The 26,029-nt window shown below is 45.4% G+C and overlaps 1 protein-coding gene across 1 annotated transcript in view; it reads right to left on the bottom strand.

Moving 5' to 3' along the window:
- Positions 1-225: 225 nt before the first annotated feature.
- The window catches only part of LOC147101461 (unconventional myosin-Id-like), a 561,768-nt gene continuing 535,964 nt past the window's right edge, over positions 226-26,029 (bottom strand). Inside the window, exon 22 of the mRNA XM_085966597.1 lies at positions 226-903. Within this exon, the coding sequence (XP_085822723.1) occupies positions 747-903 (157 nt within the window). The 3' untranslated portion in view covers positions 226-746. The remainder of the gene's footprint in view (positions 904-26,029) is intronic.

Below are 26,029 nucleotides of genomic sequence, written 5' to 3'. Positions count from 1 at the left end.
GCCATTAGTGTACCGCTAAATTTAGCAGGAGGCATGGCCAGTGGCGTCCAACCCACTAAGTGCCCTCTTAAGGCGCTAACGGGTGGTGCAGCCCACTGAATTTCTAGGCCTTAGACTCTATATTTAGGCAACACGCTCAGTCTAACCAAATATCCCAAACACAGTCAGATTAGCAGAAATTTGGGCCTAACTGGGTGCATTACTAAACAGACATGTGAAGCCAGACAAAGTCTATCGCTCTTTATATAATGGGACATTGAGTTTACAGATTTAGAATCTTTTATCATTTTCATACGGTAGAATCTTGCTCTATATCTTTCCATTATTGAAATAGGGTTGACATTTATTTTTAAAATAAAAAAATAAATATCAAGTGCAAAAATCCATAACCCTGTAAAACTACAGACTAGAGCCTGCTGTGCATGATCATCATATTTAAATAGACCCAGAAGCCACGGATGAGGTAAACCTCATGATAGGGAAAAAGAGACAAAGGCAATTTCAGCTGGTAGAGGTGAACAAGTGTCACAAGGAACATTAAATACTACAAAGAGGTTAACGCATGTCAGACAGAAGAGGTGTGACTACCGGAGAGCATTATTTCTGCACTATGAGCGTTTATAATGTTTAATGTGGACCAGTCCTGGCCTTTTCCCCGTCATTAATGTTGCCAGCCTCTGAGTGGATAGACTTTGAATGGCATTCTGGCTTTGAAGCAGGTGAAACTAGGAAAGGCCCAGGCTTTGCTAGTTTCCAGGCCAGGAAAGGACAAATCCTGAGCGTGTCTTGATGAAGTCAGGCTGCGACTGATTGATCTTGGTCTCCACGATGATGGTGTACTTCTTCCCGTGCATGGAGCATTGAATGGGGTCACACGCCTTCACTTGAAAGTGCCTCTTCTCACTAGAAACAGGAAATAAAATTCAAGCCATTTAATCAAAGTGCCTGTTTCAGATGGTGTCAAGACAATAAGAATTAGGAGCAGGCCATATGGCCCCTCGAGCCTGCTCTGCCATTCAATATCATGGCTGATCTTCAAACTCAACTCCACATTCCCGCCTGATCCCTTGATTCCCCTAGAGTCCAACAATCGATCTATCTCAGCCTTGAATATACCCAATGGGCTGGATTTTCATTGAGTCGTCGGGTTGGAGGCGGGACTACAACTTTCGGGGTTGTAGTCCCGCCTCCATCGAGATGCGGCCAATCCACGTGATTTTAACTTGATTGACCTTGTTGAGCCCGCCCAGTGGGCTCAGCAGGCCAATTAAGGGCCATGTGGCAACAGGTGATGTCACAGACTGAAATTTAATCTGTCAAGAGATTTTGACAGATGAAATATCAGCGTTTCACAGCTGTTTGAAGCTGTCAAACACTGAAAATCTTGCTTCTAACCTGAGTCCTTCTCCACAGACTCAGTTAGAAATCTCTCCTGCACAGAAAGCTGCAGGCTGTCACTTTTAACAGTTCGCAGCCATTCTGCTTTCTGTGCCGGTGAGGTGAAGGACTCCTGGGACCTAAAGGAAGGAAGGCTGAAAAGGTAATTTACACTTCTTTAATCACTTTAGACACACCAAACACACTTACCTTTGCACTCATGCACACATCACTCACCTGAACACCGACATCTCGACCCCTCCAAGCCCTTCAACCCGACGACTCTAACTTGACGTGGTTTGGAGCCATCGGGAATCCCACACTTCAACCTTCAAAATAGGGATTAGGCTAAAAAACTGCCCGTTAACTACCTGATAACAGGCAGTTAATTGGCACTAATCCCTTCCCGCCTCGGGTCGGCGGGTCTCAGTGCGGGGCAGGTACCCGCCTCCTTTGAAACTGGCATGGAGGCAGGTTGGTGTCGCGACCCCCGATTTCAGGATTTTAACCCCCCGCACGCCTCCAATCCCGACTCCACGGCACAATGAAAATCCTGCCCAATGTCTCAGTATCAACAGTCCTTTGTGGTAGAGAATTCCAAAGATTCACAACCCTCTGAGTGAAGAAATTCCTCCTCATCTCAGTCTTAAATGACCGACCCCTTATCCTGCGACTATGCCCCCAGTTCTAGACTCTCTAGCCAGGGGAAACAACCTCTCAGCATCTACCCTGTCAATCCCCCTCAGAATCTTGTATGTTTCAATGAGATCACATCTCATTCTTCTAAACTCCAGAGAGTATAGGCCCATTCTACACAATCTCTCCTCATAGGACAACCCTCTCATCCCAAGGATCAATCTAGTGAACCTTTGTTGCACTGCCTCTAAGACTCTCAAACTTTTGGACAAAGAACAAATGTTACCAGTTGTGCTGTTCGAAGTGTACAGCAATGACTAAGCAAAGGGAAAATTGGAAACCATCATTCTTCTTTGATTGTTTTATTGTAAATCGAGTCAGAGCCAAAGCTCGTACAGTCCTTTTGAGAGCCACACTTGCACTTTTCAGCACCTAATGAGGTTCACTCAACGACAACTCCACAGGGTTAAGTATCCAGTCCCAAACCCAGCTGAGCAAGTTGGAAAGCTTTCAGGATTCGTGGCTGTTGATCTAAACAACAAAATTCTTTGTACATCCTTAAAGTCTGTGTTTTTGTTTCGATTATAATGGATAACAACAGATACAAATTTCCAGCAACATTTCTAAAACACATAACCACACTGTCCAGATGGTGAAGCTTTAGTTCTTTGTCTTTTGAGTTAAAAAAAAAAATTTGTATAGACATTAGGACAAACAGATAAGCCAATTGCATTTAAAGTTACGATCAGCAGCAGATAAATGGAAGCTGGTTTGAATCACTGCAGCCTTGCAGTGCCAGATAGTCCCTTAGGGATTAATTAATTAGACAAATCTTGAGCTAAAAAGCTTGAAATCCTGTTATAAAATGGTGCCTGACAATGGCACTTTGGGACTTTGGTCACCTCAGGGCAAGAGAGGGACTGATTCCCAGTGTGGGTTTGAGGCAGGATTGAGACAGCGTTGCCTGGGCATATCTGACACTTGTAGGCCATTTTCACAATTATTTAGCTTTGACACCATTTAATATTTATACTGGAGACGGGGTGGGATACAAACACACCAGCCGAAGTTAAAAACCAGTAACTTCCATTCATATATTGTAAATAGTCCTCGTGATTTTTCAAATGTGACCTGGCACTTAAAACAAAAGGAGTACTCATTACAAATATAGAATAACCACCCACTGATCGCCTAATAATACTGAGTATTCTTTTGAATCTTGGTAAACCCCCCTAGTAATTAGTCACCATCAGTGCTGGACTGAGACAAATGTTGCAGAATGCTCAAAATCTACTCTGTCGTGACCCTCAGCGCTAAATTTAAAGCTTTCTAATGGAAGCTCACTTGGTATAATCCATCCCCATCTCCCTCAAACACCCAGGAGATGAAAACAGTCCCGCGGTCCCCAGTCAACAGGAGTACAAGTTAGGCAAGACTCCTTTTTCTCCTTGGTCCAAATGAACAACAAATTGCCTCAAGCCATAAACATGCACTGTCCCCAGGCCATGCATAGTCTTTCCAAATAGCCCAATGTACTGACATACTCTTCCCGCAAATAAATTGGGACGATAACTATACAAAATATGCATCTGATCATTTAATAGTTAAAAGATCTGCATTTTTCCCCTATAAGGTAAGAGCTATTGAAAACATCAACACAATGCAGTATAAAACCACAACATATTGTCAAAATTCACTTCATAACGAGTTACCTCCATATATCCAGAAGTAAACAGCTCCGTTCACTTGGTCAGTGTGAACCACATTTCAATTTACAAATCTCAAGTATTAACCAGGTTGAAATGAATTACAACAATAACTTGCATTGACCAATTACATTGGCGTAAATCCAGTTTAAAAACTCAAGACTTCTTGCCCCTGGTTGAAGGCCCATTTAATGCTGGTATATCTTCAACAGGCAAGAGGACTGGGCTTTCAAATAAATTACCAACAGCACGTTCTTGAATAGCTGATGAAATATTACTATTTAGGGATTGCAGGTTGGAACAATTTCCATTACAGTCCTTCAACATTTCTAACTGATAAACAATGTTAACATTTTCAAGTTGTGCTTATATGTAGTCTCTTGACTTAATACATTCACAAATATTGGGGCATTTATTTGCTGACACCTTGCTCTGTGATCACAACCAGGAGAGGCCCAAGTTTATTGGGCTGGGATTGGAAATGGAGCTGATTTCACTGATTCCAGTAGAGGGATGAATGAAGACATGAAATTGTCATTCTTTGTTAAATACAAAAATACCGACACAAATTCATTTGCATTCCTGGAATGTTGTGCATTGAAGTGGGAGGTCACACCACCAGTTAGCAAAAGTTAGAACATTTATTTTAACCCCTGGCGCTTGATTTTATAGAAATAAATGGTAAATGTTGACGTGACAACATCATCAGGGAACTGGCTGGGAAAAGTGACTACCTATATGCATGAGAAAGCTGAATTTACAATCAAAATGACATGTCTGCTGCTTGCCCCATGGTTATTGATATTCTCCACTGATATTAATTCAGCTCCATCACACTCTCCAACTCAATGCTTCCTCCAGTCTGGCTCCTTCAATGCTCGAACAAAGCATTACTGAAATAGAAAATAAACTAAATTCTGTGTCAGTTTGATATTATCACAGGTACCTTGTTCAAATTTTCTCCGATAACGCTCCTGTGAAACGCCTTGGAACGTTTTACTATGTTAAAGGCGCCATGTAAATGCAAGTTGTTGTTGATGTGCCCAGTATATTAGCTGATTTTTCTCACATATTAAAGGCTGTATTGGGGAGTTTCCAGTAAACTCGAAGACTATAGTATTTTAGATTACGTATTCCCAGACTCATCCCATGACTGTGTCTATGAAGGGAATTGTAAATAATAAATAGCCAATATGGAACTCAAAGGACAATCTCCATATCATTTATTTAGTTTGATTTTGAGGTTTTGATAATGGATGACAGCTGTGATTCCGAAGGGAGTCTGTTTTGCTGCAAGGGATTTCACTCTCCTAACTCCCAACTCAGCAAGACATTTCACTTTCATCTCCCTCCATCTGCTTCAGCTTCCTCGTACAACACACATCATTTCTATCCCGACTTATGCGGATCTTTAAAAAAAATATATCTTCCTAATGTTTCTGCCACTCTAAGGGGACAGAGGTCAGTACTGGAATTCGGGAATTTTGTCTTTCAGTTCAAAGGATCATTCAACAGTCCTTTTCCCTCCAAAAAATGGATTTCAAGACTTAACAAAATTCAGATTCTGTAGCCTCCTTCCTCTGCGATCTTGTGGCTGCAATGTGTGGCGTGTTGATGAAAGTTGTTTCTTTACATCAGGTCCTTTGATGTACCCTAAATTGTAGAAAATTAATCCAGCTCTTTTAGTAAGCATATCCCGATTAACGTTTATGCTTTAAATCCCTTTTCAAGTCTTTCTTTCTTGAAGCTATATCCAGTAAGTTTTCATTCCTCCTGATACAAGTGGCAACAGAGAGACTGAGGTGGGTAGGGACACGAAATTCAGTTACGTCCCGTTTGGGGGCGGTAACCAAGTTAAGGCCGGTCATTTAGCGGCCGGTGTGGAAGTACCGTGCAGGCCGCTAAATTCGGCTTACCGCCCCGCACAGGAAGTGGAGCGCAATGTCGGGCGCTCCATTTCCTCTTGGGGCAGTAACCGAGGCGAGGTCGAGTGCGATCGGCAGTCCGCGGAGTGCTGCCACGTTTCAATGCCCCTCCCCTTCAGTTAAAGGGGAGTGCCGCTGCGCACTCTGCAGGGCCTCCGATGGCCCACACTAGGCCACTAGGGCGGCGTGGTGCTGCGGCCGTAGCCCGGCGCTGAGATGTGGTGCCGGGTTGTGCGATGGCGGCCAGGACCACGCCACGGCCCACCACGGAGGGCCGACAAAAAGAAAATGGCAGCGTGGGTCGTGGCCACACCTCCCCGGTCGGCCCGGTTCGCAACCCGCGAGGCTGGCGCTGACATCACCCGCGGCAGCCTTGCGGGGCACAGCCGAATTTCTGTCGCGGGGCGGTAAGGGGCTGCGGCGGGGCGCTAAGGGGTTGGGAGCTACTGGTCAGGTGGCGCAAGTTTACGATTAAAAGAAAAGAAAAAACTTGCTATCATATAGCGCCTTTTACAACCTCAGGACATCCCAAAGTGCTTTACAGCCAATGAAGTACTTTTTGAAGTGTAGTCTCTGTTGTAACATAGGAAACACGTCAGCCAATTTGCGCACAGTAAACTCCCACAAACAGCAATGAGATAATGGGCAGATAATCTGTTTTTTAGTGACATTATTTGAAGGATAAATATTGGCGAGATCTCCCCTGCTCTTCTTCGAACCTAAGAGGGGAGACAGGGCCTCGGTTTAATGTCTCATCTGAAAGACGGCACCTCCAACAGTGCAGCACTCCCTCACTACTGCACTGGAGTGTCAGCCAAGATACTGTACTCAAGTCCCTGGAGTGGGACTTGAACTCAGAACCTTCTGACTCAGGAGGCAAGAGTGCTACCACTCAGCCACAGCGGATACAGCTGCCTCAAGCTTAGGATAAGTGGGTCTGAAGTTTTTGGAGAGAGTGAACAGAAGGATGCAGAAAGTGAGATTAGCAATTTAGCAGCAATTAGTACTAAATTGGGGCAGCTTTGTGCTGTGGGTTCATGCTCACTGAGGGCTGGATTGAGACAGCCGGAACTCATTTTACATATGACCTTTACATCTAGCCTTTCAACTCATCAGTGTGGGCTAGATTTGAAGCTAGGGCTGGGAGGCTAAGGACAATGTCTAACCCAGCCTCCCTCCTTTGTGGCTTTGAATGATCAGTGCATCTGTGTTCAGTTAATAGGAGGCTTAATTATATCTAAGCAAAACAACATGCAGCAGACTCCTCCCCACCACCACCCGAGGGAAAGCACTCTACAAATTGGCCAGACCAAAATAAAGAGCGTTAATCTCAGTGTACATGATGCACGTAGACTTAAGTGCTGCACATGATTGGGATTTGAAAATACAACTACATTTTTGTTAAATTGTAATTAGTGCTATTACACTGCAGGAGTAAGAGCTTTATTATACGTTTGTTTTAAATAAAAAGGTAGTTCTTCCAAAAGCTACAGCCAAATATTATCCATACTCCCATTGTAGCTGCAGGATTTTATTTATAATCAAGGAGGTGAGGGTCTTTTCCATTCTGTGCAATGCCCCAAAAATCTTCTCTTGGACCTATGTCAATTTAAGCAGTGGGAGCTTCGCATAAGACTGACTGCGCAATTAGGTGCTACAAGACCGACAGAGGGAATCTATTCCTCAGCTGCTGTGAATGTCTGTACTCTACATTATTAAGAATCCAGCGGTTCAGGGTCCTGAACCCTGTAAGAGTACAACAGGATCACAACACAGCTGCCTTGGGTGGACGGATTGCTAACTCAACCCCACGGATTGCGCACCAGATGGTAAACAATATCAGACACACAAGATACAATGAGGGCTGCGACCTTTCGCTGCACTTTGACTAACAGGTTGCTTCTCTTATTTCCTTGTTGCAGTTATGGGGCCAGTTGGAGCGAGGTACTTTAAACACTGCTGCCTTTCTGGTGCTAGTCAGGTTCTAGTAGCTGCAGGCAGTTGTGTTCTGCTTTCCTCAGACACTGGAATGCCGCTGTGCACGTGAGAATGTGTAACCACCCTCATACTCACTGAATCTGATTTTTGATTTGCGTCTTACCAGACTGAGTGGAGGCAAGGGATCAGACTTCTAGTGTATGTGCCTTTAAGTCAGAACTACTTTTACAGCTCCTGTATACTGTAGTACCGGCAGTGACCACACCGGTATATAAGCTTTGCGCATGCCTCTGTACCCCCAGTCTAGAGACTACCCTCCTCCAGTAAAGACCTGTTATTTGTTAATGTACAGCATCCGTGTGATTATTTAATAAGAGCATATCCACTGAACCATGGATCCAACAGTGGCGACAAGTGTCGATTTGAATCTACCGGCAAAAAAAAAGTCGAGGCCAGGAACACAGGCGTCGACCACAGCAGCGGCGGCTGGAGCCGACCGACGGCGGAGAGAGAGCCGAGCAGCGTCGACGGGGTAAGACAGAGGGTGAAGAGCGCAGGGCGCAGCCGGGGGTTGAACACCGAGCAGTGTCGAGGAAACTAAAACAAACCGGAGAGAGAAAGGGTAAGAAACAGCCAGGTTCTAGACTGAGCGGCGTCGAAAAATATAAAAAGAACGCGCAGAGCACAGCCAGTGCTCACGGGCTGAACAGGGTCTGCGGGGCGAAGAAAGGGGAGACGCCATTGAGCCGCGGAGAAGAAGGAAGAGCGCGGGAGGCGCCATTGAGCCGCGGAGAAGAAGGAAGAGCGCGGGAGGCGCCATTTTTAGAAGCCACAGCAGAGAAGAAGGGCGAGCGCGGGAAGGAAGGAAAGCGCGGGAGACGCCATTTTGTGCCAGCGGAGAAGAAGGGGAAGCACGGGAGGCGCCATTTGTGATAGTTAACGCACACCCAAGGATGCCGAAGAGTGGCAGTATCTCTACATTCGACAATGAAGTCGAAGATTGGGCGACATATGTGGAACGTATTGAGGTGTACTGCAGGGCGAATGAAGTGCCAGATGCTAATAAAGCACTGGTTCTGTTAAATTCCATGGGTGCAAAAACTTATGGGTTACTGCAAAATCTAATAACCCCAGAGAAGCCGGTAAAAAGAATTTTGAAAGCATAGTAGAAATCCTACAGGACCACTTAAACCCCACACCGCTGCTGATAGCAGAACGATTTAAGTTCCATAAAAGGAACCAACACAAAGACGAAAGCAATGCTGAGTACCTAACGGAACTGCGCAAGCTATCGAAATACTGCCAGTTTGGAGCGGGACTAGCAGACACGTAAAGGGACAAGTTTGTGTGTGGGCTACAAAGTGAAGGAACCCAGAAACGGCTTCTATCAGAAAAGGACCTTACGCTGGACAAAGCTTTCAGTATGGCAGTATCACACGAAGCAGCCGCAAGGGGCGCTGCAGAGATACAACGGAGACGGCAAGAATATGGCACCAATGAAATGTCCTATGGAACAGGGAAGTGCTATCGCTGCGGCAGAACAACACATGACCAGAATGATTGTTGGTTCAAGGACCAAGTGTGCAGACAGTGTGGGAAAGCAGGACACATAGCAAGAGTCTGCAGGTCTGGGAAGAAAACCAACAGTAAGAAATCTCCACAGGAGAAGTACAAAAAGGTACACCAGGTGATGGACAGTGGTTCAGACGAACAGAAAAGTGACACAGACTCCGGAAGCAAGGAGCTGGGTTGTCTGAAACTACATAAGGTAACCGAAATGGAGGATCACCAGACTATCTGGGTTACACTCAAGATAGACGGAGTCCAAGTGGAAATGGAATTGGACACAGGGTCAGCTCTAACAGTCATAAATCAAAGAGACTACAAGCGGCTATTTTCACACATACCCTTGAAAGCTACAGAGATTGTCTTGAAGACGTATACGGGGCAAAAAGTCTACCCCAAAGGAAAAATAAGGGTGAAAGTGACATATAAGGGCCAGGAAATACCTAAAATGGATATATATGTATTGCCAAATGGAGGACCACCACTGCTAGGACGTGAATGGTTCCGGAAGATACAATTAGATTGGCATTCCATACAGGCACTGAAGGTTGAGGCCAAAAAGGATGACGACGTCACACCTGGACGACTGTCAAAAGTGCTAACTGACGCAAAAGAAGTGTTCCAGGAGGGACTAGGAACACTAAAAGGAATAACAGCAACGATTAAAATAGAGGAAAATGCAAGCCCAAAGTTTCTGAAGGCCAGACCAGTGCCTTATGCGATCAGACCAGCTGTTGAACCAGAGCTGGAAGGGTTGGAACATTCAGGAGTACTGTCCAAAGTGGACTGGAGCGAGTGGGCTACACCCATCATTCCTGTAATGAAGAGGTTGTTGAGTAATACGCCTGGGGAACCAAAGAAGGTCCGCATCTGTGGGGATTTTAAGGCGACAGTGAACCCAGTCCTTCACATGGTGCAATATCCGCTTCCACGAATTGAGGATATTTTCGCCTCGCTATCTGGAGGTAAACGCTTCACCAAAATTGATCTAGCCCAGGCGTACTTGCAAATGGAGGTAGAAGAAGCTTCGAAACATTACCTTACGATCAACACTCATAAAGGTCTCTATCAATACAACTGGCTGGTGTTTGGAGTAGCCTCGGCTCCGGCTATCTGGCAAAGGGCGATGGATCAGGTCCTGCAAGGGATTCCAGGGACCCAGTGTTATTTGGACGACATCTTGGTCACGGGCGAAAATGACGGTGATCACCTCGCCAACTTGGAGAAGGTGCTCACCAGATTAAAGGAGTATGGGCTACGAGCTAATCGCCACAAGTGCGAGTTTTTCCAGAAACAGATCTCGTATTGTGGCCACGTCATCGATGAAGAGGGGTTACATAAGTCCCCTGACAAGATTGAGGCAGTAGTCAAGGCTCCAGCACCGGAAAATGTGTCACAACTGAGGTCGTTCCTCGGGCTGGTAAACTACTACCACAAGTTCTTAGCAAATTTGTCTACGGTATTACACCCGCTGAACACCCTACTGCAAACGGGTACCATGGAAGTAGGATGAGGAATGTAGACGAGCTTTCCAGAAGTGTAAAGAATTGATCACATCAAAAGAGGTGTTGGCCCATTTCAACCCAGCATTACCAATTCGTTTGGCATGTGATGCATCACCCTATGGTATTGGAGCGGTGCTGTCGCACAAATTCCCAGACGGGTTGGAGAGGCCAGTAGCCTTTGCGTCTCGGTCACTAACCTCAGCCGAGCGCAACTATGCCCAGATTGACAGGGAGGCCCTCAGCCTAGTATGGGGAGTAAAAAAATTCAACCACTATCTGCATGGGCAGAAGTTCACTTTGCTGACTGACCACCAACCACTTGTCTCCATCTTTAATCCTAAGAAGGGCGTTCCAGTGATGACTGCACAGCGGTTACAAAGATGGTCCCTGTTTCTAGGGTGAATCAATATGAAATAGAATATAAAGGCACGAAACAGCATGGGAACACTAATGGGCTATCGCGCCTGCCACTGCCTACTGTGGAGGAAGCACCAGCAGTGGACCCTATCGAGATATTTTATTCATCAATAATTGAATGATTGCCAGTAACGAACGCGGATATAGAGAAGGAGACCCGCAATGATCCGACGCTGTCACGGGTATATTTAGTGGGGGGGGAGGTTTCTAGAGAGCAAATAATAGAAATGACAACAGAGAAGGTAATAGACTTAGGTAGCAGTGGGGGAATTAAAAAACAGAACGTGTCAGGAAGGGACAGAAGGTATGGAGTAAAAAGTCAAGTACTAAAAAGGGAAAAAACAGGAACTAAGTGTTACAAAACGTATTTGAAAGTTCTTTATCTGAATGCACGTAGCATTCGTAACAAAATGAATGAGTTAACGGCACAAATAACGACATATGGGTATGACCTTGTGGCCATTACAGAAACATGGCTGCAGGGTGACCATGACTGGGAATTAAACATACCAGGTTATTTAACAATCAGGAAGGACAGGCAGGAGGGAGAGGAGGTGGGTGGCTATGTTAATAAAGGAAGGAATCACTATAATACAGAGAAATGATATTGGGTCAAAGGAGCAGGATAGTGAAACAGTTTGGGTGGAGATAAGGAATAAGGGGGAAAAAACACTAGTGGGTGTAGTCTATAGGCCTCCGAACAGTTGCAACTCTGTTGGACGGAGTATTAATCAGGAAATAGTTGAGGCTTGTAATAAGGGAACAGCTATAATTATGGGGGATTTTAATTATCATATTAACTGGACAAATCAAATTGGGCAGAGCAGCCTTGAGGATGAGTTCATTGAGTGCATTAGGGATGGGTTTCTTGAGCAGTATGTAACTGAACCAACCAGGGGGCAAGCAACCTTAGATTTGGTCCTGTGTAATGAGACAGGATTAATTAAAAATGTCCTAGTAAAGGATCCCCTTGGAATGAGTGACCATAACATGGTTGAATTCCATATTCAATTAGAGGGTGAGAAGGTTGGATCTCAAACAAGCGTGCTGAGCTTGAATAAAGGAGACTATGAAGGTATGAGAGCGGAATTGATTAGAGTGGACTGGGAAAATAGATTAAAGGGTAAGACGGTACATGATCAGTGGTGTATATTTAAGGAGTTATTGTACAACTTCCAAAAAATATATATTCCACTGAGGAAAAAAGGGTGTAAAAGAAAAGATAGCCATCCGTGGCTAAGTAAAGTAATTAAGGATAGTATCCGACTAAAAACAAGGGCATATAAGGTAGCCAAATCTAGTGGGAGGATGGAAGATTGGGAAGTCTTTAAAAGACAGCAAAAAATAACTAAAAGATTGATTAAGAAAGGGAAGATAGATTATGAAAGTAAATTAGCAAAAAATATAAAAACAGACAGCAAAACTTTCTATAGTTATATAAAAAGAAAAAGGGCGGCTAAAGTAAATGTTGGTCCCTTAGAGGATGAGACCGGGAAATTAATGGTGGGAAACATGGAGATGGCAAAAACACTGAACAATTATTTTGTATCAGTCTTTACAGTAGAGGACACTAAGAATATCCCAACACTGAACAAACAGGGGGCTCTAGGGGGGGAGGAACTAAATACGATTAAAATCACTAAGGAAGTGGTACTTGGTAAAATAATGGGACTCAAGGCGGATAAATCCCCTGGACCTGGTGGCTTGCATCCTAGGGTCTTGAGGGAAGTAGCGGTAGGGATTGTGGATGCATTGGTAATAATTTTCCAAAACTCACTGGACTCAGCAAAGGTCCCGGCAGATTGGAAAACTGCTAATGTAACACCCTTATTTAAAAAGGGTAGTAGGCAGAAGGCTGGAAACTATAGACCTGTTAGCCTAACATCTGTGGTTGGTAAAATGTTAGAGTCCATTATTAAGGAGACAGTAACGGGGCATTTGGATAAACATAATTTAATAGGACAAACTCAGCATGGTTTCATGAAGGGGAAGTCATGTTTGACAAATTTGCTTGAGTTTTTTGAGGAAGTAACATACAGGGTGGATAAAGGGGAACCAGTGGACGTAGTGTATTTAGACTTCCAAAAGGCATTTGACAAGGTGCCACACAAAAGATTATTGCTCAAGATAAAAAATCACGGGATTGGGGGTAATATTCTGGCGTGGGTGGAGGATTGGCTCTCTAACAGAAAGCAGAGAGTTGGGATAAATGGTTCGTTCTCAGATTGGCAACCAGTAACTAGTGGTGTTCCGCAGGGGTCAGTGCTGGGTCCCCAACTCTTTACAATCTATATTAACGATTTGGAGGAGGGGACCGAGTGTAACATATCAAAGTTTGCAGATGATACAAAGATGGGACGGAAAGTAGTGAGTGAGGAGGACATAAAAAACCTGCAAAAGGACATAGACAGGCTAAGTAAGTGGGCAGATATTTGGCAGATGGAATACAATACTGGAAAGTGTGAGGTTACGCACTTTGGCAGGAAAAATCATAGAGCAAGTTATTATCTTAATGGCAAGAAACTGGAAAGTACTGTAGTACAAAGGGACCTGGGGGTCCTGGTGCACGAAACTCAAAAAGTTAGTATGCAGGTGCAGCAAGTGATCAAGAAGGCCAATGGAATGTTGGTTTTTATTGCTAGGGGGATGGAATATAAAAACAGGGAGGTATTGCTGCAGTTGTACAAGGTATTGGTGAGACCACACCTGGAATACTGCATACAGTTTTGGTGTCCATACTTAAGAAAAGACATACTTGCTCTCGAGTCAGTACAAAGAAGGTTCACTCGGTTAATCCCGGGGATGAGGGGGTGGTCATATGAGGAGAGGTTGAGTAGATTGGGACTCTACTCATTGGAGTTCAGAAGAATGAGAGGCGATCTTATTGAAACATATAAGATTGTGAAGGGGCTTGATCGGGTGGATGCGGTGAGGATGTTCCCAATGAAGGGTGAAACTAGAACTAGGGGGCATAACCTTAAAATAAGGGGCTGCTCTTTCAAAACTGAGATGAGGAGAAACTTCTTCACTCAGAGGGTGGTGGGTTTGTGGAATTTGCTGCCCCAGAAGGCTGTGGAAGCTACATCATTAAATAAATTTAAAACAGAAATAGATAGTTTCCTAGAAGTAAAGGGAATTAAGGGTTACGGGGAGCGGGCAGGAAATTGGACATGAGTCTAGGTTCGGAATGGTCATGGCCCTGTGGGTAGTGGAGTGGGCCCAGGGGCCGTGTAGCCTGGTTCTGCTCCTACTGTGTTCTAATTCTGTGTTAGATTTCAGGAGATGGTTTTATTCCTGTTCCTGGCTGGGGTGGAGATCGCCTTTACAGAAGGTAAGTACTGTAGAAAATATAGGGACAGTGATCTCCTGGAAGAATTTCGATCGCCTAGATGGGTCGGAGAGGAATTTCCCAGATTTTTTTCTCCCAAATTGGCCATTGGGTCTTCATCTGGTTTTTCGCCTCTCCCGGGAGATCACATGGGTTCGGGTGGATGCAGAGTGATAGAAAATTTGAGGTTAGGATCAGATCAGCCATGATCTTATTGAATGGTGGAGCAGGCTCGAGGGGCCGATTGGCCTACTCCTGCTCCTATTTCTTATGTTATGTTCTTATGAATTGACGGTGAGGGGATGGCCAACACATGGCGACTCACTGTTGCCAGCATTCTCATCCAGAAGAGAACAGCTGTCAGTATGCCATGGGGCAGTGATGTGTGGATCCAGAGTGGTGATTCCACCCAAGTTAAGGGAGAGAGTGCTAAATGAGCTACATGAAGGTCATCTGGGAGGAGTGAAAATGAAAAGCCTTGCTAGGGCTTATGTGTGGTGGCCGGGAATCGATCAACAAATCGAAGACCTAACTAAGAGCTGCTTAGGATGCCAGAAGGTCCAAAATGCACCACCACATGCCCCTCTACACCCATGGGAATGGCCCTCCTCTCCATGGCAACGGGTGCACATTGATTTCGCTGGTCCATTCATGGACTCAATGTTCTTAATAGCAGTGGATGCTCATTCAAAGTGGCCTGAGGTGATAAAGATGTCTTCAACCACTACAGAGAAAACGATTGCAGTCCTACGGACCATATTTGCCAGAAACGGTTTGCCAGAGCAGATTTGCCCTGATAATGGACCACAGTTTGTGTCTGACGAGTTCCAAAAATTCATGAAAAGGAATGGGGTAAGGCATTACACATCCGCCCCGTATCATCCAGCCACAAATGGATTGGCTGAGAGGTTCGTACAAACCTTTAAGAAGGCGATAAAAGCCACGTGCGACGATGAAATTCCACTACAGCATAAGATGGACAATTTCTTATTAGCCTACCGAAACGCGACACATGCAGTTACCAACCAGACCCCGGCCATGATGTTCTTTAACCGAAGGTTGAGATCTCGTCTGGACTTGCTCAGACCAAATGTGCGGAGAAATGTTGAGGACAAATAATTCCAGCACATCAATGAGAAGCCGACAAGGAGCTTCAATGTAGGGCAACCAGTCTTGGCCCGTGACTATCGAACAGAGAAGTGGCAACCCGGAACGATATGTACAAGGCAGGGGCCATTAATGTACACAGTGGATGTCGGGGAGAACATTGTGAGACGCCACGTTGATCAGATCTTAGCGTCACAGGAACGCGTCAACCCCATGTCTCGAGTTCCTGGGGATGAACCCGACATACCGGTAGCATCTAGTTCAGACCCAGTAGCAGTGGAACCCGATGAACTACCCGAGGAAAAGGGGTCAGAATCGCCTCTGCACCAAGAACAAGAACCTCTGGAAAGGCGCTATCCCGAAAGGGTCAGGAAGCCGCCCCAAAGACTGAATCTATAAATGGACTTTTGTTGTTTAATGTACATGTTGAAATGTTAATTGTTATTTGAATATTAGGGGTATTACACTACAATTCCTCTCCTTTTAGATTAGTATGTGCCTTTATGTCAGAACTACTTTTACAGCTCCTGTATACTGTAGTACCGGCAGTGACCACACCGGTATATAAGCTTTGCGCATGCCTCTGTACCCCCAGTCTAGAGACTACCCTCCTCCAGTAAAGACCTGTTATTTGTTAATGTACAGCATCCGTGTGATTATTTAATAAGAGCATATCCACTGAACCACGGATCCAACAAGACTCACATTAGAAAGTAGCAAAGGCAGTTCTGATGGGTATCATGATGTATTTTGGTTACTGGGGCACTGCCTTGGCTCCAGGTGCTATACAGAAGTGGGTCCAAAGCTACTCCAGTCCCAAGCAATCTATTAATTGCTGGAGGCTTAGCAACTGAACCACAATGCAATTCAGATGGTCTAAGTTCCAATTTCTGCACTACACTTGTGACAATACAGTGTAAACTCTGTGGAAAAGCCCTAGTGGGGCACCAGTGTGCATAGATTGTGCAACTGTTTCTCAGTCCTGATAAAATAAAGAACAAATACATTGCAGGAATGCAGTCCATTCCCAAGCTCCATTTTTTAAATGGTCTTCTTCTCTGCCGATCCCTTCTTCCTGTAAGTATTCCCCCATTTTCTCCTCGTTATTTCTTGGTTGATGCTACAAGCACCACATTAGACTGGCATAAGCAGGAGCAGTCAGAGTTAGCCAGTAAGAGATATGCAAGCACTTTGCAGATCAACTTATTCTCAGGACTTCCTCTCCCTTTCTGTGGAGAATCACAGCTTTGAACCTGCACCCTACTGCTCTATGGCAACTCTAGGTCAATCTCCTAAATGTCAAGGTGCTTCTTTTCATTCGTGATAAAATCTGATCAGTCCAACCTGTCCATACAGACTGCAGCGATGTCTTGGGCTGAGATGATTGGCCTCTAACAACCACTCATTGTATCTTGTGCATCTGATATTATTACTACATTTCATGGGCTTGAGTTAGCAATCTGTCGAACCCAAGACAGCTGTATTTTCCAATCCTCCAATTCTGGCCTCTTGCACATCCCCAGTTTTAATCACTCCACCAATGGCGGTCGTGGGTTCAGCTGCCGAGGCCCTAAGCTCTTAAATTCCCTCCCTAAACCTCTCCACCTTTCTACCTCTCTCTCCTCCTTTAAGACATTCTTTACCTCCCTCTCCTCCTTTAAGACATTCCTTATTTGTTCCTTCTTTGACCAAGCTTTTGGTCACCTGTCCTAATAGCTTCTTATGTGACTTGGTGCCAAATTTTGTTTGGCAACGTTCCTGTGAAGCACCATGGGACATTTTACTATGTTAAAGGCACAATATAAATGCAAGTTGTTGTTGCATTGTGATCCTGTTGTATTCTTCCAGGGTTCAGGACCCTGGATTCTGCCAGGCTTGTTAAGAATGTGGAGCACAGACATTCACAGCAACTGAGGAACAGATTCCCTCCATCAAATTTGTAGCACCTAATTGCATAGTCAGTCTTGTGCAAAGCCTGCACTGCTTAAACGGACATAGATCTAAGTGGAGGTTTTTAGGGCACTGCGCAGAATAGAAAGACCCCACCTCCTTGATTATGAACTGCAAACCATACAGATGCGATACATGTAGTATCACATGATGCAGTCAGATTTCTGATTGAGAATCCATTGCATCACTAGGCCGAGACCAGGACCACTGGGAGGACATTACCATGCACAAGTGGGTTTACGATATACTGATGTGATTCGCTGAGTACAACTGACTTAAGCTACATGTATTGGTTTCACACTGGTACCCAGGTCACACTGCATCACCATGTTATCCTGCACTGATTGCTGCTCATTCGAAGCAGAACTCTGCGCATGAGCCTCTGACAGCCAATGACACTTCTAATTCAAGGGAAAAGCTGACAGGACAATTAGCTTCAACATTAAAAACAACCGGAATGCCAAGGCTTTTAAAAATCTACAATTACATTTTTTCCCCTAAATAATTGGCTTTCTAAAGATTGCAGAACGGTTGAAATGGTGTGAAATTACTTCCCTTGAGATAGTCTCACTTTCAACACCAAATACCAAGCTGGTTCTAGGTGGGTTGCACCTTGCACTGCCCTGACACTGAGCCCACATTACAGATGCAAGACGTGCGGTGTCATATACTCAAAGCCAAATCAGCATCAGGCCAACCCTTTCTAGATTGGGACAATTACAATTCCTTTGCAAGTAGTTTTATTATCTGTGTGGTTATTGTTTAAAATTTGTGATGCTTTACAAATCAGATATTATTAAACTGATAATAAATATACTGCTTACACCTGGTTTCACATCACATTCTATTAGTTTCAATTCAGTTGTACAAAGGATGTGCCACAGTTGCAGTGAGACATAAATAACTCAAGTTATGCTCCTTCTCAGAAGACGTGAAGCTGCAATGCTCACAGTTAAGGACAGTTATTTGTCCCTCACCATTGATCAGGCCATTTTCTTCTGAAACCACACATTCAACGCACAAATTACTTAGAATTATTTAGGATATGCGGCACAAAAATAGGCCATTCGGCCCAACCAGTCCATGCCGGCATTTATGCTCCACTCGAGCCTCCTCCCATCTTTCCTCATCTAAATCTATCAGCATAACCCTCTATTCCCTTCTCCCTCATATGCTTGTCCAGTCTCCCCTTAAATGCACCTATACTATTCGCTTCAACCACTCCCTGTGGTGGCGAGTTCCACATTCTCACCACTCTTTGGGTAAAGAAGTTTCTTCTGAATTCCCTATTGGATTTCTTGGTGACTAACTTATATTGCTGGCCTCTAGTTCTGCTCTTCCCCACAAGTGGAAACATTCTCTCTGTATCAACCTTTTATAATTTTAAAGACCTCTATTAGGTCACCCCTCAGCCTTTTTTAATGAGAAAAGAGACCCAGCCTGTTCATCCTTTCCTGATATGTATACCCTCGCATTTCTGGTATCATCCTTGTAAATCTTCTCTGCACCCTCTCCAATGCCTCTATATCCTTTTTATAATATGGCGACCAGAACTGAACGCAAAACTCCGAGTGTGGTCTAACCAAGGTTCGATACAAGTTTAACATAACTTCTCTACTTTTCAATTCTATCCCTCTAGAAATAAACCTGAGTGCTTGGTTTGCTTTTTTATGGCCTTGCTAACCTGTGTCGCAACTTTTAGTGATTTGTGTATTTGTACTCCGAGATCCCTTTGTTCTTCTATCCCACCTAGACTCGCACCCTCCAAGTGATGTGACCTCCCTATTCTTCCTACCAAAATGTAATACCTCACATTTATCTGTGTTGAGCTTAATTTGCCAATTATATGCCCATTCTGCAAGTTTATTAATGTCCTCCTGTAACATGTTGCAGTCCTCCTCAGTATTGACTATTCCCCCCAATCTGGTGTCATCCGCAAATTTAGAAATTGTGTTTTTGATTCCAAAGTCTAAAACATTAATGTAAATTGTGAACAGCAGTGGTCCCAGCACTGATCCTTGTGGAACACCACTACCACCTTCTGCCATTGTGAATATCTACCATTTACTTCTACTCTCTGCTTTCTGTCCTGAAACCAGCCAGCAATCCATTCTGCTACTTGTCTCCTGACTCCGCATTCCCTGACCTTGTTCATCAATCTATTATGGGGTACCGAGAGCAAGGAAGCAGCTCTACAGAAGCCTGAAGGCCAAGGTCCAACAAAAAACTTGCGACCTAAAGAACAGATGGTGGGCGGAGAAAACGCAGGAGATCCAGCAGCTAGCCGACAACCACGACGTGCGTGGATTCTTTAGCGCAGTCAAGACCGCCCAAGGCCCAAGCACCCAAGGCCCTACCCCACTGCGGGCCAAGAACGGAGAGGTATTCATCAAGGACAGCGAGGCAGCCAGTGCCCGCTGGAAGGAGCACTTCGAAGATCTCCTTAACCACGACTCTGTCTTCGACACAAGTGTCCTCAACTCCATCCCACAGCATGCTACCCACCACCATCTCAGCACAACCCCAGCCCGGCATGGAGGTTGAAAAGGCCATCCGACAACTGAAGAACAACAAGGCCTCAGGAGCAGATGGAATCCCTGCCGAGGCACTAAAGCATGGCAGAGAAGCATTACTGGTGCGAATTCATGAACTCATTTCTCTTATCTGGAAGGAGGAGAGCATGCCAGGGGATCTCAGAGATGCCGTAATTGTGACCATCTTCAAGAAAGGTGACAAGTCCGATTCCGGTAATTACAGAGGAGTGTCCCTGCTGTCTGCCACAGGGAAAGTCATCGCAAGAATCCTCCTCAATTGCCTTCTCCCAGTGGCCGAAGAGCTCCTCCCAGAGTCGCAATGCGGATTCCGCCCACTAAGGGGCAGAATGGACATGGTTTTCACCACACGTCAATTACAAGAGAAATGCAGGGAACATCACCAACCGCTGTACATGGCCTTCTTTGATCTCACAAAGGCTTTCGACACTGTCAACCGTGAGGGATTATGGAGTGTCCTCCTCAAATTCGGCTGCCCTCCAAAAGTTTGTCACCATCCTCCGCCTGCTTCACGATGACGTGCAAGCCGTGATCCTGACCAACTGTTCCACCACAGACCCAATTCATGTACGAACCGGGGTCAAGCAAGGCTGTGTCATCGCACCAACGCTCTTCTCGATCTTCCTTGCTGCAATGCTCCATCTCACCCTCAGTAAGCTCCCCCCTGGAGTGGAGCTAATTTACAGAACAAACGGGAAACTGTTCAACCTCCGTCGCCTCCAGTCCAGATCCAAGGTCGTCCCATCCTCTGTCGTCGAATTACAGTATGCAGACGAAGCTTGCGTCTGTGCTCACTCGGAGGTCAAACTCCAAACCATCATCAACACTTTCACCGAAGCATATGAGAGCATGGGCCTTACACTAAACATCCATAAGACAAAGGTCCTCTACCAACCTGCCCCCGCCACACAGTACTGCTCCCCGATTATCAAAATCCACGACAAGGCCTTGGACAACGTGGACCACTTTCCCTACCTCGGGAGCCTACTGTCAACAAGGGCAGACGTCGACGACGAAGTCCAACTCCACCTTCAGTGTGCCAGTGCAGCCTTTGGTCACCTGAGGAAGAGAGTGTTTGAAGACCAGGACCTCAAACCCGGCACTAAGCTCATGGTCTACAGAGCAGCAGTGATACCCGCCCTGCTGTATGCCTCAGAGACATGGACCATGTACAGCAGGCATCTCAAAGCACTGGAGAGGTACCACCAACGCTGCCTCCGCAAGATCCTGCAAATCCATTGGTAGGATAGGCGCACCAACGTCAGTGTTCTTGCTCAGGCCAACATCCCCAGCATCGAAGCTTTGACCACGCTCAATCAGCTCCGATGGACGGGTCACATTGTCCGCATGCCCGATACGAGACTCCCAAAACAAGCATTCTACTCGGAACTCCGACACGGCAAGAGAGCCCCAGGTGGGCAGAGGAAATGCTTCAAGGACACCCTCAAAGCCTCCTTGAAAAAGTGTAACATCCCCACCGACACCTGGGAATCCCATGGCCCAAGACTGCACAAAGTGGAGGAGAAGCACCCAGGAAGGCGCCGAACACCTCGAGTCTCTTAGTTGGGAGCAAGCGGAAGCCAAGCGCAGGCAGTGCAAGGAGCGCACGTCAACCCAAGCACCCCACCCATCCGCCCCTTCAGCTACCGTCTGCCCCACCTGTGACAGAGACTGTAGGTTCCGCATTGGACTCATCAGTCACCTGAGAACTCATTTTCAATGTGGAAGCAAGTCATCCTCGGTTCCGAGGGACTGCCTAAGAAGAAGGCGACGACGACCTTATCGAAGGCCTTTTGAAAATTTAGATAAATTACATCTACTGCATTACCCTTGTCTACTCTCTCTGTTACCTCTTCAAAAAATTCAATGAGGTTGGTCAAGCAAGACTTTCCCTTTTGAAATCCATGCTGACTTTTCATTACTATGTTTTTTGTTTCTAGATGTTCTTCCATTTTCTCCTTTAGTAGGGATTCCATTATTTTTCCTACCACCGCTGTTAAGCTGACTGGTCTATAATTCCCTGGACATGTTCTTTCCCCCTTCTTAAATATAGGTATTACATTAGCTATCCGCCAGTCCTCTGGCACTACACCTTTTTCTAACGAATTATTAAATATGCATAGTAATGCCCCTGCTATCTCTTCCCTAGATTCTTTTAAAATGTGGATGCAATCCATCTGGATCAGGGGTTTTATCCTCTTTGAGTTTGATTAGTTTATTTAATATATTCCCCTAGTTTATTTAATATATCCCCCTTTTTATTTTAAATGTACTTATCTCATTACTAATCTCATCATCCAATGTCATGTCCACTTGTTCTATCTCGCCGGTAAATACTGAAGCAAAATAATTATATAATATTTCTGCCATCTCTCGATCATTGTGGTATTATCCTGTCTATCCGTTAATGGTCCTATTCCCATCCCAACCTTCCTTTTTTTAATTGATGTGCCTGTAAAATATTTTACCATTTTGTTTTATGATCCTTGATCATTTAATTTCAAAGTTCCTCTTTGCCTTCCTAATTTTTTTTGACTTCTCTCCTAATCTCTTTGTATGCTCCCTTATCATGCACTCCCCTGCTGTCCATGTACTTAATGTATGCCTCTTTCCTTACCCTCAATTGTTCCCCTATGGCTTTCTTCATCCATGGTGTCTCATTATTGTTGTTTGTTCTTTCCTTTAAGTGGAATATATTTTTCCTGCACTGTTGAACACCGTTTTAAATGTTTCCCACTGCTGTTCTACATCATTTGCCAATATTGTTGCCCGTTTTATTTTTCCAAGTTCTGTTCTCAGCCCCTCAAAATCAGCTTTTCTCCAAGCTATTACCCTGGTTTTTGTCATACTTACGTCATTCTTAATTATCAGCTTAAAATGTATTATATTATGGTTGTAGTGTATGTAACCCGTTCCACCTTTAAGAGAACTATTTTAAGGGTTGCACTACTTTATCTTGGCTGCTGTATACTGTAATACCGGTGGTGACCACACCGGTATATAAGTGCTGTGTAATGATTTATTGGGCAGATTCGCCCTGACCTTCAACTAGTAAAGTCCTGTTAAAGTTTACTTTTGTGGTCTGTGTAGTAATTCGCAATATAACACACAGACTTAACAATGGCAACGAGTTCGATCTTACCCTGCGGCAGAGATACATCCAAGGCAGTTTAACGGGCGTCGAGAGGAGGCATCCGCCCTCATCATTCTGCTGAGAAAAGACTCGGGTCTGCAGAGCAAAGGAAGAAGGAAGAATTCTGACACGAAGCCTTCCATCAGCAACAGGCAGTGATCATCCCTCTATCACGGTGGTGGTAAGCCGATCAGCGACGAGCAGCAAGTCGGCCACGTTGACTGTGAGTAGGGGAGAAAATAAAAAAAAACAACAAAAAAAACGGAGGATATAAGGGCGGAGAACTCGACCACGGCCAGGGAAAAGAGCCGGACAGAGGTCGGGGCCAGAGGCGCCGAGACTGGGGCAGCGTAGGGCACGGAAGCCGCGGTGAAAGCGGGAACGCAGCCGGTGTGAGAGACCGGGCTACAAGCGGGCTGGGAGACGCAACAGCGTCGAGAGACAGCTCGACCGCGACCGGTGAAAAAGGCCAGGCAGCTACCGAGGCCGCGAGGCGCAGCGACCGGGACAGCGTAAGGCGCGGGAGAAAATAAAAAAACCGCGGAGAACTCAGCCGCAGCCGGGGGGCGAAAGGACCGGACTGCAAGAGGGGCTGGGAGGCACGATTTGAAACCGTTGGGGGAGGGTGAACGCAGCAAATCGGCAATCGCCATTACAGCCAGCGGGGGAAGAAGACGAGCGTGGGAAACCGACATTTTGTAAAAAAAAAAGAAAAAAATAATAATTCTTTTGTTTCTCAAGAAGATCGTGAGGATGCCTAAGCGTGGTAACATCAACGATTTCGATCCCGATGTTGAAGATTGGGCCACGTATGTAGAACGCATAGAGATATATTGTAAGGCAAATAAAATATCAGATGAAGATAAAGCACTAACCTTACTAAACTCAATGGGTGCGAAGACATACGGGCTATTGAAGCATCTTCTATCACCAGCTAAACCGGCGGATCAGGCTTTCGCTAATATTGTTGCTGTCCTGAAGAATCATTTGAACCCCACACCGCTGATGTTAGCGGAACGATTTAAATTTTATGCGAGAACGCAACTGAAAGAGGAAAGCAACGCGGAGTATTTAATTGAACTGCGCAAGCTAGCGAAATACTGTCAGTTTGGGGAAAGCCTGACAGAGGCACTGAGAGACAAATTCGTGTGTGGATTGTCGAAAGAAGGAACACAAAAGCGGTTGCTTGAAGAGAATGATCTTACACTTGATAAGGCTGTCACTATTGCAGCATCGCACGAAGCCGCAGCGAGAGGCACCGCGGAAATGCAGCTGAAGGCAGCGGTACTCAGCGTAGATCAAATGACTTCGGGTACAACGAAGTGTTATCGTTGTGGGAAGAAAACACACGATCAGAACCAATGCCGGTTTAAAAACCAGGAATGTAGAAAATGTGGCAAGCTTGGTCACATAGCTAAAGTATGCCGGTCAGGAAAGAAGACCAGCAACAAAAAGTCACCACAGGAAAAGTGCAGAAAGGTACATAAGGTGGCTGAGAAGAGTTCGGATGAACAGAATTCGGATTCAGACTCCAACAGCAAGGAACTGGGTAGTCTGAGAATTCACAACGTAAGGAAGCTGACCGACAAACTATCTGGGTCACACTGCAGATAGCAGGAGTCCAACTGAAGATGGAATTGGACACCGGATCGGCGTTGACGGTCATGAATAAGCAAGATTACAAAAAGTTATTCAAACATATTCCCCTACGGGATACGGAGATAGTATTGCAGACATACACGGGGCAAAAAGTATACCCCATCGGAAAGATAAAAGTCAAGGTGATACACAAGGGCAAAGAACACCAAGGAATGGACTTATATGTACTACCTGAGGGAGGTCCACCACTTCTGGGACGGGAGTGGATCAGGAAAATAAATATGGACTGGCACTCCCTAAACGCAATAACGGTAGATTCCGGAAAAAAAGATGTCAAACCTGAACGATTGTCCAGAATATTGGATGAGGCTAAAGAGGTGTTCCAACAGGGACTGGGAACACTGAGAGGAATTAAGGCAAAAATCAAGATTGCAGAACATGCAAACCCAAAATTTTTCAAAGCCAGACCGGTACCGTATGCGATACGACCTGCTGTGGAAGCTGAGCTGGAAGGGCTGGAACGTTCAGGAGTACTGTCTAAGGTGGACTGGAGTGAGTGGGCCACGCCCATTGTGCCCGTCATGAAGCGTTCATCGAGTAACAAGCCAGGGGAACCGGGGAAGGTCCGCATCTGTGGAGACTTCAAGATCACAGTTAATCCGGTGCTTCACACGGTGCAATATCCACTTCCGCGGATTGAGGATATCTTTGCTTCATTGTCTGGCGGGAAACGCTTCACCAAGATAGACCTGGCGCAAGCGTACTTACAGATGGAAGTTGAGGAAGAGTCGCGCCAGTATCTCACAATCAGCACGCACAGAGGCTTGTATCGATATAATAGACTGGTTTTTGGAGTGGCTTCGGCTCCGGCAATTTGGCAGAGGGCCATGGAGCAGGTATTACAGGGAATTCCAAGCACTCAATGTTACTTGGACGATATCCTGATTACAGGAGATGACGATGAGGAACACCTTGCAAATTTGAAACTGGTGCTCACCAGGTTGAAGGAATATGGCCTTCGAGTTAATCGCCAGAAATGTGAGTTCTTTCAGGAACGGATCTCGTACTGTGGTCATATCATTGACCAGGAGGGGCTGCACAAGTCACCTGACAAGATCGAAGCGGTTGTGAAGGCTCCCGCTCCGGAAAATGTATCCCAGTTGAGATCGTTCCTAGGGTTGATTAACTATTACCATAAGTTTCTGCCAAATCTATCCACGGTGCTGCACCCGCTGAATGCTCTTTTGCAGAAAGAAGTACCATGGAAGTGGAGCGAGGACTGTAAGAAGG

This window comes from Somniosus microcephalus, chromosome 24, assembly GCF_052327205.1.
Source record: "Somniosus microcephalus isolate GS21.2 chromosome 24, FLI_Smic_1.0, whole genome shotgun sequence".
Lineage (NCBI taxonomy): Eukaryota > Metazoa > Chordata > Chondrichthyes > Squaliformes > Somniosidae > Somniosus > Somniosus microcephalus.
This window is presented reverse-complemented; position numbering and strand designations above follow the sequence as displayed.